Source organism: Poecilia mexicana, unplaced genomic scaffold (genome assembly GCF_051168715.1).
Source record: "Poecilia mexicana isolate PSO_F unplaced genomic scaffold, ASM5116871v1 scaffold_5, whole genome shotgun sequence".
In the NCBI taxonomy this organism is placed as follows: domain Eukaryota; kingdom Metazoa; phylum Chordata; class Actinopteri; order Cyprinodontiformes; family Poeciliidae; genus Poecilia; species Poecilia mexicana.
The window spans coordinates 11,660,820-11,682,979 of NW_028263374.1; the positions used below are offsets into that span (position 1 = coordinate 11,660,820).

The window sequence follows — 22,160 nt, forward strand, 5'->3', positions numbered from 1 at the left end:
GGCTGCTGATCATCTAAAAAAAAAAAAAAAATTCATTCCTCATTTCTACAGTTTATTTCAGTCAACATTTAGTCAAAATTCATGCCATATTGTCCTCCTTTCTTCCCCACTGTGTTTTCCTCCGTGGTGTTTGTCAGTTGTCGTGAAATATGACCCTCGTCCTCCTATGACAACCCTAAAACCTATAATCTGCAGCCCTTGATTACAGTATACGCCTCACGTATCGTGCGCGTGTGCATGCCTCACCCTCTCCTGCTGGACACCGACTCAAAAACAAGCTGGGACGTTTGGGTGTCACCGAGTGTGTGCCGGTGGACAGCAGCACTTTTAACAGGACAGAGATCCATATGAAACCCAGCAGGGCGGAGACAAGGCCTGGCCACATCCTCTGTAAGACAATCAAATAGGTGAACAGTCACCCGGCTGTAAATAAACAGAGAAGGAAAGGAGAGAAAATACAACAGAAGAAAGGTTGTATAATTCTCCCGAGGGGCGCCAAAGGAAACAGGTTGTGTTTGAACAGCCTTCGTGCTGGACGGAGAGCAGGAGGAGACATAGCGAGGGGCTCTCACCAAAGGAGGAAAAAGGGCAGGGAAAAAAAAAAAAAAAGGAGTGGAAAGAGGAGGTGGATCTGGAAAACACGTGAAAGGAAGCCAGGATAGATTTTAAAGATGCTCAGAACCGCCTCTTAACACTCTTTGTGTATGTGTTGCTCTTCTAGCAGCCGAATCTGCGTCTCTTCCTCTCTGCTTCCCCCTCCATCAGCAGTTTCTCCCTGCGCCGATGAACAGTTTGGTTGCCAGGGTTACCGAATTGCCCCATATATTTATTTTTATTTTTTTTCTGGGTTTGGTAGAAGCAGAAGGGAAAAATGAAAAAGAACGATGTAGATTTGACTCCCCTGCAGGCAGAGCCTGGTTAATCAGGTTAGCACCAAACACACGCGCGGTTTAAAGCCGTTTGCAGACCTTTGTTTTTAAAGGGTTTTTTTCCCCTCATTTGTGGTTTAATCTCTTATTTACGTTCATACCTTAATTTCTGTTAGATGCCAGTGCTGTTGTCCTTCTTTGTCCCCTTATTTTTGAGAAAATAGGAATGAGAGATGAATCAAGTAATTTTTTTTTTCTCTGTATCCAAGATTTGGTCGTGTCTGATGTTTGCTTCACTCAAAAAAGTAAAAAAGGGCTTGTTGTTTTTTCATCCAGTCTATTGATGCGTTACAGACCATGTGTGGTGGGAGTTCTGAGTTTTGATTTATTCAATGAACAAGAAGGAAAAACACATTTCTTCAGAATTTAACCCGCCAATGTTTGGTAGATTTATTTGTTCAACTTTAACAGAAAGATAATAATAATAATAATAATAATAATAATAATAATAATAATAATAATAATAATAATAATAATATTAAACTCCTGCAGCTGTTTCCCCGGTTTAAGTCGCCGATCCAAACTAATATTATCTGAAGCTCGATAGATTTCTGGGAGCCTGGTGTTGCATTTTGAACCCTGTAAATAATTAGCAGAGAGAAAACAGGATGTTCTGGGACCGAGGGGAGAATCTGGCTTTTGCGACAGGTTTCTCTCTGTTGGAACAGAGCAGTCGCAGCACACTGGCCCTCTCTATTCAAGTTCACACCTCTCCTAATGCTGTTTTAATGAAGCCATTCATCACCTCTTCTCAGCTGAATCCGCATCACTTTTCACATACACACACAGACTCACACACACACACACACACACACACACACACCAAGCTTCCTGCTTTTTCTTTCTTCTATATGTGCGAGTGTGAGAACGCTGTGTTTCTCCCCACGGCCCCCTCGCTCGTTGCCATGTTGATGCACCAGTTCTATTTTAGTTTCTCCCAGATTTTGGAGCGGCTCTGGTAGGGATTGGTCCCACTTCGCCCTCCCAAGTATTTTTCCTGAAACAGGCTGATTTAAAACGCTGAGTCCTACCTTTTGCTTTTAAACCCGGCCGTTATACGGGAGTGCTGCAGTTTCGCTTCCCACGGTCAGCACGCATGCGCTCGTTATCCGCAGTAGGATGATTGAAAAAACATGCCGCACATTCCCTTCAAACGACCATCCCCTGGTCTGTGATCCTTAAAACAGAGAGAGCTAAGCGTCTGTGTCTTTTCCCAGATCCTGCTTTTGCATCATCTGTTGTTATGGACGCATGGTTTTTTTGCATCTGGATTAAAGTGTGTCTTAAGCTTTTCTTTTTAAAAAGACAAAAAAAAAAAACAACATTACTGCACTCATGCAACCGCCAGAAATCATTTCAAATCAGAGTCAAGGGTTAAAAGAGTGATTATTACTGGAAATATTTATCGCAGGCCTGTCGGTTTGGAACGTATGAATATAAAACCTGAACGCATGCAGAGTGTTGATATGGGAGCTAAATGTGAAATGCAATGTTCTGTATATTTTTATACATATCGTAGCGACTCCCAGTGATCGCTAAACTCTAAATTTGGGAATATCAAGGCTTCTCCTGCAGCTACAGTGGGACTAACACGAGATAAAGACTGTTCGTGAGACTCGAGCTTCAAGCCTCGACTCCAAGTCAGGTCCAGAGTTGGAGTGGAAGTCAAATATAAAGTGTTTTTATGATTTAAATGTTATTCTAACTTGTGCCACCATTTGGACCAATAATAGACAGCGATCTAGTTGCTTTTACTTCAAAACAGAACAGCAACAATCACCCTGATTTGAGTCGGGTTCGTCGCTTCTTTGCTTTTGAAATTTACTTCAAACACGTTTCTTGTTCATATTGCAATATTTTGCTAAGCTTATTGTTTATCTTCATATCATGAAGATTACTGTAAACTTTGTCAAATGTGCTCAAGATTAACTCTGTCTGGGGTGCGCCTGTTAAAAAAGACGCAGCTTATGGGAACATTTTTGTTACTATCATGTTATTTTGCATAAAGCGATGCTATTGCAGTCTACACCTTAGACAACAAGCACACAGAAACAGAAGCCATTCAGGTTTGGTGAGTTTCTGTTAAATTCAAATGAAAAGGTGGCTGCAGTTCTATACTTAAAATGAGCAAAAACAAAACTTGCTCAAAGGCGGTTTAAGCACAAAGCACCCACACCGTTTTCCAATTAAAGCAGTTTATGCTTTCGGGTGTGGCTGTTTTATCTCTCAGGTTTCTAAATTGATTTATGTATTTGTTTTGGAACCAACATGCCAATGTGGCCCGGTGCCACGGTGCCGGGTTTTTGACGGTGCCTTAAACTGCAGTTTACCTGCAGCCTGCTGCGTTCTCCAGCTGTCGGGTTGCGGAGGCGGGGAGAAACGTACCCGAGGCCTGTTATTTACCTCGCTGCAGGAGCCTGTGAGGCGATGCAGGCTCTCGGAGTGCCTCTCGCTGAGAATGGCCAGAGGTGCGGCGGCACGATGAGCAGGCTCTCTCCTGCTCCTCTCTCATGCATGTGTGAAGCGTGTCCCGAGGCTGTGGGAGACGTGCTAAACTAGCCGTCCACAAACAGGAGGGAAAGAGAGCGGATGATTGTTGTGCTGATGCCTTTCACGCAGTCAGGGCTTTGGTGCAATGACATCATGGTGGATATGGTATAGAAGTACACGCAGACTTGAACGAAAGCCCTGCAATAAAAGATAATTATGAATCTTTGGGGATTTTTATTTTTTCTTTACTGTTACCAGTTGAGACAGAGGCATGCTGAATGAGTAGATGCATATCCACATACCACTGAGATTGGAGTTTTGGCATGCTAAGCATGAGGACGTTTGGGGTGAAGTATGATTGGTTGAAAAATAGTTGTGCACATTGATATAAGGCTTTTTGTTCAAGACTCTTGGTGGAGTCTTCTCATCTCCGGAGTCTGCGTCAGCTTTTAAGAGGGGCAGCATGACCTAATAAATGAATCGCTAATAACTAAAAGCTGTTTCACTTGCATCACAAACATATATTTTTGCACATGTCCTGAATGGGGTATTTTGCACAAATGGTGGAACAACAACTTGCTGCTTCAAGAACTTTATTTTTTTTTTAATCCGCCGTCATCGGTGGCCGCGCTAACTAGCCTGAATATTCACGGCAGAGGCTCCGTTGGGAGGGGAACTAGCCGTAGCGCTACAGCGTGCAAGAAGGAGGGCGTGAGCAGCAGGTACACGAGGGTGATTGGTAACACTAAGACCCTCCTCCTTTCTCTGATTGGTTGTTTCTGACGGGGAGTGGTGTATCTCTGCAGATGGCAGCAGGACTGAAGGGAGGAGGCAAAGGAGCTCAAATTTTCACCGATGATCTGTCTCACATTATGAAACAGCGTTGTTTTTTTGTTTTTTTTTCTTTTTTTACTGCTGCTTCAAATCCCAAGATTACAACAGGTATAAAGTAATCCGAACAGTCAGTATGTTTTTTTTTTTTGTGTTTAGTTGTTTCTGATAAGGCTGAACAATTCACACCAGTGATTTATAGAGGAGTCTTTACCTTCGGAGTGCCTCTCTTTCAGCGTTTAGCCCACAGAAGTGCATAAAGACCATGTGCCTGCCTGCACTGTGGGATACCCCTCTCAGGTTACTCCCTTCGCCCACCCCCTTCCCCTCCCTTCGCTCTTCTTCTCCTCCCCCGGCAGATTCCCGACTCCGTCCATGTGCTTCAAATAGAGTGGAAACGTGAACATCCCACCCCTTATACATGCACACACACATGCTCATTCCTGTTGTTCAGTGGCCCATTTAGCACAGGGGGTTACAGTGTGGCGGGTGGGTTATTTCCATTGCAGATAATACACTTTATGGTCCGTTACATCTAATGGAAAAAAAAAAAAAAAATGTGGGACGTTTACTTCTGTCTGGACCTGTTCTGAGCTGAAGATCAAGAGTTTTTTTTTTCCGCAGAAATAAGAAAAAAGACAACTCCCTCGTGTCAGAGGGGGTGAAGATTTTCACTAAGTGAAGAATAAAGAGTTGAAGGGGGGGGGTGGGATGAGGCTTAGCACAAAGACCCCCTCCCATCAATCACTTCGTCACATTTTGACACAAGCATGTTCTTGTGACCCTCATCACTCTTTTTTTTTTCTTCTTTTCTCAGAATCTCTTCTCTCTCTCACTGCCCCTCTGTGCATTTTCTTTCTGTTCGAGGCAGAGTTGCGTGTTAAAGGTTGCTGCCCGTGACACATCTGCATATACACACACACACAGGCATTGTCTCTGTGTGCAAAGGTTGCAGTGGGAGGCAGCGGGCAAAGTGACTGGAGAGTGAGAAGAGCTCTTGTTGTAAGCCAGTGGTGTTCCCTATCAGGAATCCGTTCTGGAATGCTGGATTCCATAGCATGAACGTAAAGCGTTGGGAATCATTGTGGCCCCAGTTTGCTTGCTGAATTTATGGCGTCGTCTTGTTAAGAAACTAAACGGAAGCTATGTGACATGTGGTAGGTTTCAAGGAAATCACAGTTTATTTCAGGCTCCTTTACACATCATCACAGCAATATCCATCCTTACTTTATCTAACATGGTTGTCCCTAGTGGGAGTTGGGGGTCGTGAGGGGTGCTGGTGCCTATCTGCAAATTTGGCAGGATTGCCGGCGCTCCGTTTGCTCTGGAAGGGTTAAAGTTAAGCCAAAATATATCCAGATTTATTTTTACCCACTTGTTTCTTAGGATTGGAAGTCGTGTTGGAGTTTTAAAGTGGCCTAGTCAGAGTCCTGACCTGAGCTAAAGATTAGGGTGCTGGCAAAGAGCAGTTCCAACCTCTAAGACTTGGAGATAATCAACAGACATTATTATTATTATTATTATTGTGGTAATCCCAATGAAGGCTTTTTAAGTAATTACTGAGAAGAGTATAAAATACTTTTTGGCATTTTCTAATGAAATGTCAGTATAAACAGTCAAATAGCTTCTTTCAAAAGTTGTGCTCCTTTTACATTCTTTACATTATTATGTTTTGAGAGCCAGATATCAGAAAAATCCTCACTGGTTAAATCGAGCAGTTTGACTTTATTGAACGTAGTGTAATAAAAGAATTAACAAAAGTTACATGCAAACAAAATACATTTCAAACAAAGGCAAACAAACCAAAAGAAGAACAGCAGTAAAGGTTATTTACACGTTCAGTGACAATCATTTACATTTTAACATAGGTGAATAAATTTGGGCTTAACTGTAAGTTGAGATGAAATTTCAAGGTGTGGATACAAATATGAAGTAACTTGATGCTATCTAATGAAACTGTTTAAATAAATTCGACTGGCTCTGCTGGTTTTGGATGGAAACACAGCTGTTGCACCTCCACCCATCATGCTAACACTTACTGCCCATTGTTTTCTGCCCCCCCCCCCCGCCCCCCACCACCCCCTTTAGTTACGGCAAACAGCCAGGAAAGCTTTACAGTGTGTGCGTCAGGTTCCTGGTTGTATCCCTCTCCATTGTGCCATGCTCTCCTGGGGACGACAATGATGGCCACTGTGTCCTGAATGAAATGCATCACTGACATAGCTTGCATTCTGCACGGTCCGCACGCAGCCAGCACAGCTGTCCTCGGCACCGCTTCTGCTGCATTTTGAGTAAATGAATAATTTTGTTGTTTTCTGGAGGTGAAACAGCACAATGTGTCTGATTTCTAACAAGAGGAGGGTGTGCGGGGAGGTGATCCTGGGATCTCTGTGGAGGTATAAGGAGAGTAAGTTCCCCTGTTCAGCAAGAGAGAGAGAGAGAGGGAGAGAGAGAAACAGAGGAGTGTTCACTTGATGTCTGGGAGCCAGAGAGTCAGAACAGCAGGAATCTGCAAGATCAAACAGGCTTCCTCTGCGGATAAGAAAGATAGCCTGGCGGGAAGGGAGAGAAAACACGAGTTGGGATGGGATAAAGGAAAGCAGGAAGATGGCTCTCAGCAGCCTTTCAAGCTGAGCATGACTGTAAGGCAGCGAGCAACAACAACGCCAACCGCCTCACTGTAGCCGATCATTCAATCATCTGTTTGTTTACCGAGCCAAGTTCAGAACAGGTGCAAACCACACGGCTCCTCCTCCGGCCTGCGACCACCTTTGACCTCTCCGAGCACAGGCTCTCCCCGAATCAGCTCACGCTTGGCACCAACACGGCGGACGGTCACTGTGTGTGTGTGCGTGTGTGTGTGTGTTTTCCTGACTGCTCCGCAGACGAGAGAGAGAACGTGGTAATTACCAGGAGATTCAGCTGCACAGGGGAGTTTCGTCTTCCCAACCTGACACTCATAGGGAGCCATCAATAATTCAGCCGGAGATTCGTCTGAGCTCCACCGAGCGCAGACGATTCTCTCTTTTTTTTTTTAAATCACTGCACTCCTCAGTGTTTATTCTCCTTTTATCCATTAGCATGCCCTCGTTTTTTTTGTTTTGTTTTTTTTGTGCTTGCTAGTGTTCCTCAGACAGATCTGCTCCAAAGCTTTAGCGTTTCTTGCGCTCCCGTGTCTTCGTTTTCAGATCGGCCATATTGTTGTTTCCAGTTTTATTCTCCCTCCTCCACTCCATTTTGTACTTGAGGAGCCAAAGAAGAGCCTTCGGGGAGGATGTGGAAGGAAAAGGTGTGTCCACCGACACCGCCGTGCTCCATTGTTTTGCTCTGATTCCGTCATGTCCTTAACTCTGACCAAACTCGCGTTTACCGTCGCACGTTCAAGGGCTGCTCTCCACGTGGAGCCGCCGACGCCTTGTCCCGCCGTTCTCCATGTGAAGCGTATTCTCTTGGTATCAGGGCTGTCCATTCCTGAGCACAGATAGCTTTGTTTAAAGCAGGAATGGACAGCCCTGATACAAGAAGAATACTGTCTCCAGCGTCTGGTCAGTGAGCTCATGTGTTAAAAGCTCACTGACCAGGCGGCATGTGTCAAAGGGTCAGGAAGCCTGAGATAACGGATCTACAAATGTACAGAGTGGTTGCATAAGCGGCTTACAAACAGAGAGACGATTCAGCAGGAAGTTAAGTTTTTTTTTTTTTTTTTTTTGAGAAATTGGCTGGATTACATATTTTCACTGATCGGGTCATCAGAAACTCAAAAAATTCAATTGTTACCCTGTCAGTAAACATGCCGTGCCATAGTGCTAGAAGGTCACGCTAACCCCAACATGCTTCAGCTGCCTGTCACTGACTGAAGACGAGTCAGAGTTAGTTATTTTCACTATCAGTGACGTGTTTGGAAAAATAAAGTCAGAGGAGGAAACAACAGGTGTTAGAAATCTTTGGAAAGGAAGCAGCATTTTCTAAGGAGACGTGTAAAAAACAGGAAGTGGGGCTTCAGCATACGACAGTAAGCCTCTGCCATGGAACGTGCTGCGTTATGAGAATGTCTGGAGCCTTTTGGAGTTGGTTTAAGGGGGTAAGGATCTGCATCAGTGGTCTCAAAATCCAGGACCAATTAGAGGCCTGTAGTTTTTAAATGTGTTACTGGTTCTCCATTTCAATCTCTAAATGTTTTGCTAATATTTAATGTATTAAAAAAAATTAAAAAATCAAAGAAAGTCCATCGGACTTTAGGAAGATGTTTCCCAACTCACCGATCCTGTATTCAACCTGACAGCAGGGAGCGTGGGTCTGAACATGCTGCTGCATGTTCTGGTGAGAAGATGAAAAAACAATCAGTCTCCACGTAAAAAAAAAAAACATTAATGAGCTTGAAGGCTCATCAGATGTCAGAAAAAAAACAAAAAAAAAACACCACCCACTGTGTGACAGGTTATACCACTTTAGGTGAACATTTTGCAACTCTTAAGTGGATGAGTCACAGAATGTAATAAAACTGCATTTGCAGTGTCTGTGTCTTTTCAACATCCACATGGAGGTAAATTTGTCCATTGGGCTCATAAAGTCACAGTTTTAGAGTTAGGTCCTGCTGTCCAGAGGTGCAGAAAGTCACAGTGTGTGTAATTTGTGTTAGGACGTCCGCAGGCTGCCTCCAGGTGAACTGGGAGGGCTTCACACACCTCTCGTCCAGGAATGGACAACATGGCAGAGATTTATGGAAACGCCCCAGACATTTAATGTCCTGCTCTGAGTGGTGTTGCTCCACTTCAATGGTCCAAATCTGATTTCTTGATAAGGTCAAAGGTCTAAAGCACCTAGTTGTGATCAAATCTTTAAATTTGCTAAAACAAAACGCGGTGCTTCCCTTCAGGGTGGATTTTGATACGGTGCATGTGGGCAGTGACCCAGGGTGCTATTAAAAAAGTACCTTTATTACTTTTTTGCATGTGCAGTGCAGTTGGCATCCTGAGCTTGTTACTGAGAACAGGGAGACCAGGCGACCCCTTCACTGGCCCTCAGAGTTTCAGATTTCTTGTATTTTAGTTAGTTGGTAGGTGGCAACTAATGCCTACAGGTGTTTGTTTGTGACCGTAATATTGATTATCCTAATTGATCACCGTGGCTGCTTTTCATTTGAAAGACGTTTTTATGTAAATTTGCTAAAATATATTAGATTTTTGTTATTGAAAAGTAGAAGCCACGTCTGTTTGCCCTTCTTTAAAGTGCAACGACGTGTGAAAAGTTTCAGATGTGCCAGCCAATTCAACTTCCTGTTCTTGATTTGTTCTTTGTTTTGTGAGGTAATCGGTGCTGATTTGGACAATTGCCTACCTCTGAGTGCATCTAAACAGTTGCTTTTCTTTCGCTAAAGCGTGAACGCATCAGTCCAAGCTCACAAAAGCAATATTAGCTAATCGCTTTCTTCTCACATCACTGCATGTAGTGCAGAAGTATCATCCCTATAAGAACAGTGTGCTACAGCCCTGGAGACAATTATTAGCGTAATCTGTTTCACTGTCATATTAAGCCTGTTGAAAACCAATGAACTGTCTATAATCTTATTTTCTGCCATATCTTTTTTTTTTTTTTTTTGCTGTATCCAGAATTCTAATATATTCATCGACGGGCCGGGGTTTTTTTCATTGACAATCCAGAACAGAAACCACATCTGAAATGTGTTTTAATGTGAATTTAACTTCTCATTTCCCTTTCCACTGCAACCATTTGTTGTTATCACATGATGGCTTTTTACCACGACAGCTAATGGTTCAAGTAATATCCCCCCTCTGAGTATTTCTAACAAAGCTCTGTGCATGTTTTTGGTTTATTTCCTGTTTATCTGCAGCTGTATCTGTACTTATAAGCTGTTTCACTTCTTTAAACAATCGCCTTGTGTGTGAATTGACGTGATCGCCACTTTCAGTTGCAGTTTGCTCTTTGTCGCACTGAGTGAGTTATAGGGAGCAGTATAAATAAAATGTTCCACAAACTAAACCGTCAGAGCACATTCATTACGCCATCCGTCTCTTTGGCGTTATAGACGACTCTGTAATGTAAACCACTTGATGCATTAGATATGCTTTATTTGTGTGTTTTTTAAAATGCATTTAAAAAAACCCCACTTAGCTCAAAACCTTAGCTCAAGTGTAGTATAAAATGCACAAATAGTGATCACTTCTCTACTTTTTGAGCCACAGGAGAGCAAAGCCACTGTGTCAGGATGAAAGCAAAAGCAAACAAATGAGAGAAAAACGACAAACACCTGCAAAGTGAATCCTGCTCTTGGTCGGGTCTCTCGCACCATCTTTGTGCTACTCTGTTGCAGTGTTTTTTTCCCCCCCGCTCCCTTATTTTCTGCTGGGTTTGATTCCCTTTCTTCAGAGCTTGGCCCAGTTTCTCCTTTCTGTTTTGTGCCTTTGTCCCCGCAGCGCTCAGACAGATGTTTCGGTGGATATGTGCAGAGGTGGAAATGCTGAGTGATCTGCTTTTTTACAAAAGAAGGCAAAGAGAGAACTGCTGCGCTCACTCAGGCACATTCATAACTCTTTCTGGTGAGCAGAAATCGTAGGCTGGAGCTTTCAGACTCCCAGACTTTCTTTTTCTTTCTTTTTTTTTTAATTAAACTATTCTCCAGGTGCAGGATTATTGTATCTGCATGGATAGTCTGCCTTTGATTCCTAAAATGTTATTATATGTTTGAGCTTGGTTATGGATTCCCATAAATACTGCTTAGTATATCTGAGTTTGGGTCCCACAAGCTGATCATTTGGAGACCTCCTCCAAACATGAAGACATAATAAAATCCCTGTGGGTACAAACTGTCTTCCTTTAAAGTAAAAACAATAAAAGGCCCAGCAGTACTGTTCTTCAATGTTGACATGGGGTTGTAAAGGCAGCAGTCTCTTTGTGACAGACTGCTGCCACGATACATTGTAAAAGTATCCGCCAAAAGCATTTAGACTTATACAAAAGCCACTTAAGCTTAGCGGTACGTCTTTGGTGTTGTTGGCCGGTAAGAGCGAAGACGTACAGACGGAGGAGAAATGAGGGCAGGTGAATGTGATCTTGCTGTACCTCACCAGCTAACACACCTTTAGCTGCACAGTAATGATCCAAAGACGTGTGAAAAAGGTTTAATTCAGTTCCCAAACAGAAATGATGCGACCTTATGGTGGATTTGCTGATGCTATCTTCTGTCCGTGGTCTCACCCTTCGTCCGATGCAACGTGTCCCTTTGCTCTCTTCTCGTTGCCTCTGCGCTCGCCACTGGCGATCAGATAAGAATCAGTAGCCATCAGCAGATATCGGTGACTGCCCAGCCTCCGTTCCAACTCTATCCTCTGTTTCCATCTTTTCTATTTTCCTGCAGTCATTAGCTGCGTGCCGCTCAAATCTCGTGGAATGCCGAGATAAGAATCTGCTGTCTAAGGATGTGCATACCAGTCACGTAGGCAACGCTGGTATCGTTTATGTCCTTCTGTGTGACTTTCGTATGTTTTGTTTATGGTTTTGCTGTTTGACTCTGGCTGTGTTAGACTGCTGTCAGGCAATGCCTTTACACACTGTGCTCACCTTTAGACCACTGACCCAAATCGCAAGCTGCAAGAAAACCCCATCCTGATTTTACACCGACATAGGCAGCAAACAATTACTTGAATCTAAACTGATGTCTGGACTAATATAAAGACAGAGAAGTTCCAGTTGAAAGGTTTACGTGCAGGAATTATCTTCAGTGCTTTAGTGTCTGCATGTTGAAACAAAGCTTTCTGAGGTCTCATTATTTAGTCCTCCTTTCCTCTAATACCACATCTGCAAAGCTACACATTTAAGTATTTTGCAGTAGAAGTATACAATATCATCTGAACACACAATACAGATACCCTTAGCTGTCATTTATTGCCGTTGATGTCCTGTTGGCTGCTCTGTGACCTGGCTGCTGATTTGCCTGTTAAGTGGTGATGCAGAAGATAGATTTTAATGCCAGGCATGAATTATAGTTGTTAGGTTCCTCTGTTAGCATCCTGTTCGGCCAGGGTTAATATTAATATCACTGCTGCTGAGATGTCCTCCAAGTCCAGACCTTGAGATCTGCAGCATATAGATGGATCTCTGCTCCAACACACCTGAATCAAACGAATGGCTTGTTACCAGATGTCATGATGTTCGTGCCGAAAAGGTAATCCAGTTGTTTGATTGAACTGTTTTGAAGCGGGGATCTATCTAAAAGTTGTACTGTTAGCTTTCAGGGCCTGCGGTTGCAGACTCCTGCTGTGAAAGGACCCGTATGTGGACAAGCTCAGCCCTGTGCAGTCATCGAGGTCACAGTGATTCATCGGTGATGACCAGAAAGATTCTGAGAAAAGGATGAAGACAGACCGAGTCAGACTGATGGACTTTTCACGACTGTTTACTTTAGAAAAAAGGAGTCTAAACTCATCCAGTCACTGGAATCATGACAAGCACCAACCTCATAATGAAGATGGGATCGAACTTTGACCCAGCCAATGATGGGTCTCCACATACTGTCCACATTTACCCATCACTACATGCAGTTTTGGATAATTCTTCTGATGCCTGGTTGATCGAGCGTGCACAGTCTAAGACTTTTGAGGCTGAATTAATTTAACTACACACACCATCAGACTGCCTTCTCTTGCGGGCAACACACACACACACACACACACACACACACACACACGCACACACACACACACACACACACACACGCACTCAGTGGGCTTCTTCACATGCTTGTGTTGTGGATTAGCCAAATCCCCCGACTGGTTGCTAAGCTGATTAAGGGAGTTGTTATGCACTGGCTGTTCTGAAAAACTAGTAAGGATGCAGACATACACTCATGGACTGGGACACCTCGGGTTAATATTTCCTCTCATGTTGGCCCAGGTTGCTGTATTGTCTTTGTGTGTATGAGGGAGTTTGTCTGAAAGCCATCCGTAACTCCTCAGACAGATGGCATAGATCACTAGCGGTCATGGTTTGCAGCCCTGCAGCAAACCCGATGTGCATTTATGTGTGTGTGTGTGTGTGTGTGTGTGTGTGTGTGTGTGTGTGTGTGTGTGTGTGCGTGCGTGTGTGTGTGTGTGTGAGTGAGACAGAGCAAGAGAGCAAATGAGTTGAAGGAACGAGAGACAGAGATAAAGCCTGTTGGAGCAGACGGAGCCGCAGATGGCTACGTCCAGCAGAGACAGGAAATCGAGGTGACACCAGGTGGACGGCATCCTCGAGGATGAAGCGCATGCACGAGCGCTCACAAGTCAGACCAGAGGCAGCTAATCCATCTTAATCAAAATGGCTGGTGACAAATCTTAATCGTTGGAGGTGATAAGCTTTACACTGAGATTCTGCGCATTTGTTAAATTTCAGAAGTTTAAGTTTTTTTCCAGACTCAAATAAAAACAAAAATAAAAAAAAATTGTAATTTTTAAGTACAAAATACTGACCTTGCGTTGTTTGAGTAGCAGCTTCATGCATAGATTCCACAAAAAAACAATTCAATAGAAATAGTTTTGATTTTTGGAATCTGAATTTAATCATTTTGCTGTCATTCATTTATTTATTTATTTATTTGCATAACTTTTACCAGTTCTCTTTCAAAATTTGTAATGACTGGAGCATTTTAGATCATTTAATGTTGTGAACTTGGTACCTCTGCTTTGTAAAACAAAAACATAAAGCTTCAAAGCACAACAGTTTGTTGTTTAGCATTATAACCAGACCCAATTTAAGGACCAAAAGTCCAGTGTAACCTCAATAGCCTGAATAGTTCAGTCAAAAAGTCAAAAAACCGAAATACTGATGGATAAATGTTAAATTAAAGGAGCGTTGTGCCAAATTACAGATAAGAGATCTAATAGACATATACGTTAGTGTAAAAATTGCTGTGAATATTACGGGTTATTGCTTTTTGATCCTTTTGAAAATTAAAGACGAGGGGGAAAAAAAAGTTTGAAAAACTTTGATATGTCCCCATCCGAAGCTCCATTTTTCCATAATTATACAGATCCAGAAAACGGATTCCATGCATTTCCAGACTATTCCAAAACTGTGCAGGAAGCCAAATAAAAACTGCGTGACCTTTTGCGTAACCTATGAACACAGACCAAGATTGTATTGCAAACAAATTAGACACTCTTACTTGCAAACAAACTTCCTCTAATTTGATATTGGTGTGTTGAAAACCATTTACTTCTAGTTCCTGCAGCATCCACACGAACCCCATCCCCCCCAGTGTCCTTTTCAAGACTGGGTTAGTAGAGCAAGGCGACTGCAAGTTGGTTGTAAGATGAAAAAAAAAAAGAGCTGGTTAACTTTTGATAAGCTGTATTTCATTATGCATGAAACTCCCAGCCCACCCCCACATCAAGTCCCACACCCTGCAACCCGTCTGCAACCATCCGAGATGGAGTCGGCGCACGCACGAGCCGTTAAGAGCTGCTGGTGTCAGCGGGGGTAAAGGGTTTTTCTGAGAGACAAAGAGGGTGCTTCTAGATAGGCTTCAAGAGGTAATGTTGTGTCAGTGGAGAAATTAGCTGTTCGTCTTTCAGTGCTCGGTCCGCTAGTGTGTTGTTGCAGGTGTTTCACTACAGTTAAGTGCAAATGTCAGATCATGCTGCAGAAGAAACCAGGCAGACACAGAGATCCTTCATGACAAAGATGGAAATTTCGGATTGTGTTTTTTTTTTTTGTTTGCTTGTTTGTTTGTGCTGCAAATCAAACACCAACTCTGAGATCACTCAGAGTTGTAAATATGTCCTTCATGTTATGTCTGTCTTTCTCTTGTTCGTCTTGTTCTACTGGGCGCCAGATGAGAAACGTTCTTGTTTGCACCCTTTAGCGGTTTATGCAAATGTGCAAAGTAAACCTGATTCTTCTTCCTCGAGAGAAGAATCAAGGCAGAAGTGGCCAAGTAATGCTCCACAGAAAGGGTCGCAAGAAAAAGGAATGATCTGTGTCAGATTCAAAAGTAATAAGAGTGAAAATAAAAAAGAATATAGCAATATAGGTTAATGTTTTTGTTACTGACTTTTATAGCACGTTGTCTTCCGTCAGATAGTTTACCAGAGGCGACGTGTTGTGAAAATCTTGCATCATGTGCCATGAATGGCAACGACTATCAAATTTAACCTGTTAATCTTTTTTTTTCCTCTCTCTCTTAAAACATGTCACATTCCAGTAAAGGGTTAATGAATTCCTGAACTGGACGGGGTGTGAAGTTGTGTGGAGGAATTTATCCCTGCTGAGGAATTTATCCCTATGCACACTAACTCCCCTCCCCTCCTCTCAAATGGCAGATCTACTGGTCAAAACCAAGCTGGAAATAATCTACGGGAATTTAATTGGTTTTGTCTTAAATGATTGCGATGCTTTTCCCTCCTGCGTTGCCTCACTTAGCTGTAATCTATAATCTCCATCTCTCCTTTCCAAATATTTTCACGCTTCAGATACAATCTCATCTTTCGGGCTGATTTTTGATTGATTATTGCTTATGTTCATCTGTATAGTTTAACATACATAAATAACATTACATTAAGAATACTGTAACTACTCTTACAGTTGTCATAAGTGTGAAATGAAACAAAGTGTATATGGTGGATTTTATGGCCATTAGTGGTGTTATTCTTCCAAAAATCTCTCGCTATGCCTTTCAAGAACTCCTACTCTTCTTGAAATTCGCCTGCTTGTCGTCAAATCAACGTTGAAAATGACAGAAATATTTCCAGAAACTATTATTTACTTGTCTATGTTCCACCTTATCTATCTTATTACTCCTCAGATACCTCTTATGGAGTTGAAAACTGAGAAAGGATCACGTTAAAGTGCTACAAGAGGCTGAATGGATGCTGTAGAGAGCTTCGGATTCTCATAGATTCTAATCCCTTCCTGGTGGAAATCTTAAAAAAAAAAAAATCATATTGCCTCATCTATTTCATAATCCATTTTTTTTCCAGTGGGTACAGTGTTTTATTGCATCATGTTTGCTTGACTTGGTGCTTCCACGCCGCCATCCGAAGCACATTCTTCGGCTGCCTGTTCTCCATTAGGAAGGAACTTTGGTCAAAAGTCCTAAAGTAACAGAGAGAGGTCTGTAACTTTTCCCATTTTATAACTGTGTGTTCTTTACTTATTGATGGCACCGCTCAAAGATTTTTTTTTTATTCTCAGTTTCTTCCCTGCCCCTCTTGCTCTCCTCTGCTGCGCTGCACATTTTGCGCAGTGGTTTTGGCTTCCACTGGCTTTTCCATGTCCTCCAGTTTGCTAAGCTTGTTAATTTGCATCCATGAGACGACACTTCTTTTCCTTTTGCGCCCCATGTGTGAGAAAGGAAATGCCAGCATAAGTTTAATGTGTATGTGTTTGTTTTTAGAGGAAACATCCCGGCCCAAGGAAAAGACTTTGGTTGGAATCTTTCCATTCCTGCAATAGTTTTCCCTCCAACACTTACTGTACTGTAACTCTATCTTTTCCTCTTCTCCGTCCTTACTTGGTGTGTGTGTGTGTGTGTGTGCGTGTGTGTGTGTGTGTGTGTGTGGGGGTGCGTGTGTGTGTGTGTGTGTGTGTGTCTGTGCACTCGAGCAGAGATGTCTGGAACCAATAGATTTCACCCTGATGAAGAGTCGTATTAGGAATCACTGCTTGCAACCTGAGGCTCCAGAACCTGCCCATTTAAATTATCTGAAGGAAAGCACAACCTGCAGACAGAGGCGCTCACTCATTAATTCCCGTTCAACCTGCAGACTCCTGGCCCAGTTTCCCCCTTCAGTCTGGTTTCAGATTATACTGGTGACCTCCTTTGCTGCCTGTTATTTTGTTAGGGCATTTCATTTATAGGCGCTCACCTCAGTCGATCCCCCTCATCCTGTTCGCTCCGTCATACACACGCAAACACACACACACGCACTTCCTGCAGTTGTTTTAGTGTAAACCTCCCCCCCCTCTCTTTTCACTCCACCGTGTGCTCCCTGCTGGCACTAAACCGGTCCGGCTGACTTCCTGTCTCTCTGTCCTCTCTTCCTGCGTGTACGGGGATGAATGGCCATATTATTCATGCTGATGCAGGGCCCGCCCTCTTACTCACCCTTTACACTACTTTGTGTTTCTTTCTTCTTTTCTTTCTGCTTTTTTTTTCCATTCTTTTGGGGACAATAGCATGAGCTCACAGTGGTACAACTGAAAACCATCCCCACTACCCTCCCCCCCCACTCCTCTTCTCTTTTCCACAGCTCTGTAGTCTGTGCTGCAGTATCAGCCCCCGGAGCAACAAAGACCAGGCCTTGCTGCATAAACACGCCGGGTATGCGAGCTCGCACTCGCTAAACCACAAAAGAAAGCAAGAAGAATGGCTAATGTTCCACCGTGCTTGTAGCTACATCACCTGATCGGGTGTCTCTGATTCCTTATGCGTGTGGCATTGTGCTACGGCTGTCGTTAGTTATTGCCTGTCAAGGTTTTTGCTCACTCGCACTCAGAGTTGGCAGATACTTTTATAGCATAATCTCAGTGGATTAGATCCTGGCTTCCCGAGATTACGCTGAGAGCCCGGCACCTGGAGGAAGAGCCGGGCAGTGGAATGGTGTTACAGTGACCTGTGGCAGCCAAAAATCACAATAGCGTTGCCTTAAATAAATAAAGCGCTGTTAAATAAAGAAGTGCTGTGAATACTTCTACCCTCTGATGTCAGTGTTGGCTTGAAAAGGTGAAAACTGTTCGCCGGATTTGGCCGTTCAAAACGCTGTACAAGACTCAAGCTGCATTCTGTAAGTCCAGCATAAAAAAGGCAACTTGACAACGATTGCTTCATCCTAGCTGATATCCTGGAAATCACATCATTGTTTCCTCGTCTAAAAATAGTCTTGCTAAAGCATCGATGGGGACATTTTAATGAAGGAAAAGAACGAAAGAAGCCAGAAAAATGCTTTCCTGGTCCTGTGAAACTGTTCCAGCCTCAATGCAGCCAAGGCGGCAAACATTTCCTCTAATGTCTATTGACGCAAATTCCACCCGCACTAAGGTTCGTACTGGAGGTATTTTTCTGCCATCTAGTGGCTCCAGTTGTTACCAATTATGCCTAATTTTGCATTCTAAATACTATGAGTTTACATCTAATGCATGTGCTATACACGAACAATCTCTACTCAACATAGCATCAGCTTGAAATCAAATAGCCTCGCTGATTCAAAGACCTGATTCTAAAATTTGAATCATCTCCTCAGTCGTCTACTGAGTTTTCAAGGAACCTACCAACGACAGATTAATTTATGTCACGAATATGCTAAAAAAAACAGTTGACCGATTCCAGCCATTCAGAAGGGATGTAGCACTTGGTCATACACAGAGGCGCCTATTGATACAAAGGTGGAGCCGGAGCTTCTTACAGAGAAAGAGGTCAAGCTAAAGGTGTCACGATGCGATACGAGTTGTCTGGATGGGTGCTGTCAAACGCGGTTTTGCGTGTGTGAATTGCGCGGAAGGGAGCGTGTGCTGTGACCCTATGATGTTTTTTTTTTTTTGTTTTGTTTTTTTTTAAGTATGATGAGACCTCTGAGCAGCGTGTTTGTCTCCTGCATGTAGGCCAGAACCAGAGCAGAATCCAGGGCGACCGTCTTCACCTGTCAGCTCCAGCCTGGAGCTCCGGGCGTAATTTTTGCTGCAAAACTAAACCCAGCCAAAAGACGTAATGTTGCAGGAAAATTATTTTTAGCCTCGGCGTTGTGCTTGCCAAAGAGGGATGGATGTCACATGACTGACTGTGTTGCAGCAATTTTTTTTTTTTTTTTTTGCTTCCTTTTCTGGTTTATTTTTGTTATACCCTGGCCTTGCATCCACGTAGTTGAACACGGCCACACGCGACGGTCTCGTTTGCTTCGAGGCAACCCAGGCTAACAGCCTCGGAGCCTCAGCCCTGCTTCCAAAATGAACTGCAGTCATCATCACCCGTGGTGGTGATGTCACTCTGTTGTGGTTTGCTGTCTCCATCTATTATCTCCTTGTTTTCATCTTTATGCCCCGGGTGGAACTGAGAAAACAAATCCAGGTTAATGACATGAATTTGCGCTACACCTACACAGGTTGTCAAAAAAAAAAAAAAAAAAGAAGGAAAAGACAGGTGGCTACAGTGAATATAAACAGGAAGATGACTGCGTTTTCTAAAGCTAAATGACTATCCTCTTTTAAATGCAGTCCCTGCAGAGGTAACTAGCTGTGTTCAAGCTAAATCCTCTTTCCTATTGGTCTGCTCAGCTCCTGGCTGAATGGAGTGAATAATGTATGCACAACTCTCCTGCAGATAGAGCCAGACAGCCTGTAGCTTCAGCTGAGAGAGGAGGTGAGACACTGGAAGGCAAGGAGGGAGGAAAGGGGAGAGGAGAGCATCGGTAAAGTAGATTCCCAGAGCTCGATATTAAGACCTGCTCTCATCTGCCTGGAAAATGTGACTGGACTGGCTGGAGGAGGTGGAGGCGTCACATTCCGGTTCGTCCCCACTGTGGGACTCGGTCAGGGATGATGGACATTACAGAGCAACAAAACAGAAGTTAACGGCCCGCGACGAGTGTTATTATTACTCTTTTTTTTTCTCATAATCTCTCACAAGTGTGTAAAAATATTATTTCACCCTTATTTCCACACGCTACAGCATTTTTACTCTGCAAGTCAATAAGACATGGAAGGACCGGGCCTTTTTTTTTTTTTTTCTGGCCTGAGCAAATTATTAGTTTTCTTCAAAATCCATCTCGCCTATTCCTGTTTTGGCAGATTTTCTTTCCAGGATCTATGACTAACGGTGCATCGAGCTTAGGGAATAAAACGGTGCATAATTTATGGTCCAGGCAAGACTTTAGCTGTATATCTTGGTGGAAAACTGACAACCTACTACTTTTTTTGTGTGTGTGGGTAAAGAAGTCAATTTCAAACTCAGTAAAAGTAACAACTCCAATCATACTGTCAGTTTTTGGACTTGCAAACATCATTAATCAGAGATTTATATTATCACAGGGTGACTAATGCTTTCTGACACACACACACACACACACACACACACACACACACACACACACTGATTGATGGGGAAGGCAAATAGTATTATTACATTATTTTACCTCAACAAAGAACAATAAACGTGCGTCATTCATCGTTAATATTTCATTTTTCAACCTGATAGTGCTGAGTGACTTCAAGCGAATGCATTGAATCTGAGAGTCCTCCTCCATATTTTCTTCAAGCCATCCTTCCACTTGCTCTCTCGCGTTCCTGCTCTCCCTATTTGTTTTGGAGGGATTGTTTCCGTCTGAAGCGTTGTGCGTGTGCTGTGTTGTTGTTGTTGTTGTTGTCTTGAATGGACTAATTACAAGGCCACCATCTCGAGGTTTTGTGTCACGGCTTGAAGAGGTGGGACTCTGACTCACTCCCCCCATCATTGGCGGTGCTGCGCAATGAGTAAATTACACACAAACAACTGTACATGAACAGACTGCGAGACAATAACACATGTTGTCAAAGCAAATCTTCACACCAGGCCATTAGCACAAGACACCGGCAGTGCGTACGCATGCATGCATGCGTTTTACTGTGAGCTTCGCTACTTCTACAGCGCTACATCGTCGCCGGCGGCTTTGTGGGCTTTTTAGACAGCGTGCAAATGACCGAACAGCCTCGTGGACGCTAAGGTCCATGTCTACGGGGGTGTGAGAGAGCAAGCGAGGTAAAGAGAGAGAGAGAGAGAGAGAGGGAGGGAGGAGCGGCATGGTCACAGACACATTTAGATATCCCACTTCTCTTTGTGGTTATGAGAAACTGCACTCTCAGCTGGTAAACACAAAAGCTGCATCACCGCCGGCGTGACAGGCGGCTGGCTCCTCTGGTCCCCGCGAGTGTTTGTGTGGCTGAGTGTGAGTCGAACACTGCAGCGCAGCGAGGATGGAGGCCAAAACTGTCCGATTTCTCTACAGCCAGCGGTGTAAAGGTAGGAGAAGACGTGTGTGTGTGTGTGTGTGTGTTGTTTTCCAACTCAAGAGAGGATTCATCCTCCTCAGTGTTGGCAGACTGCGAAGGGAGCATAGCATTAACCTGTCAGCTGTCTGCACTGGTTCGGCGCATGTGTGTCGGTGCCAGTGCCCTTGATTTTATCCACGTAAACGCATGCGTTTTGCAGCGGTCTCGCTCCCCCTGCAGTGGACAGCGCTCTCCAGGGGATGTTTGTGTTGCCAGTGATTGAATGTGGTTTCTGAGTGTGTGTGCACTGAGTGCACTCTATTAATTTGAGGCCAGGAGGAGTGCAGGAGCGGGCAGAAGGGACGGAGGCAGGAGGAAAATGAAAAGTGATAAGCAGGGATGAATGGCTGCCTCTGGAGATGAAAGGGGATATCTGATCCCCTTCACACACACACAAGCACAGTTGGCTGTAAACATGAAGATGCACACTCATGCTTGGGAGGTTCGTGCTTTATAAACTGGAGGGCAGGAGACAGACTTCCGCCAAGTTTTCCAGCTCCAGGTGTTTTTGATGTCGGATGGCTCGCACGCTGTAATTACAACCAGGCTTTACTCTTTGTCATAAGTGCATTCCCTTGTTGTATAGGTAACAATGTGCCATTGGTGAGTAAATAAGCACTTATCTTAGAATATCAGGAAGCAAGTGTTATATGCAGCTCCGTGGATCATGTGACTCTTCCTGTTGACTTAAATGTGTCAGATCGTCCAACAGTCTCAGAGTCAGACAGCCAGAGTAAATTTAAAATACAGTTTTCCACTGATTATTTCATTTATTAAAGGATTTAAAATATCCAAACTAACTTGCCCTGATGAAAACAGTTAACTGTGATGACTCACTTTTTTTTTTTAGCTCCAAAACCATGCAAATGTAACTCAAGTTATATTTGCATGACATGA

At 43.5% G+C, this 22,160-nt stretch overlaps 1 protein-coding gene across 3 annotated transcripts in view; it reads left to right on the top strand.

Moving 5' to 3' along the window:
• The window catches only part of srgap2 (SLIT-ROBO Rho GTPase activating protein 2), a 60,399-nt gene that overhangs the window by 7,333 nt on the left and 30,906 nt on the right, over positions 1-22,160 (top strand). Inside the window, exon 1 of one of the 3 annotated variants that reach the window (XM_015013551.2) lies at positions 16,877-21,234. The exons of the other annotated variants lie outside the window; for them this stretch is intronic. Within the exon in view, the coding sequence (XP_014869037.2) occupies positions 21,189-21,234 (46 nt within the window). The 5' untranslated portion in view covers positions 16,877-21,188. Of the gene's footprint in view, positions 1-16,876; positions 21,235-22,160 lie in introns of those variants that run through there. 3 annotated transcript variants of the gene reach the window in all.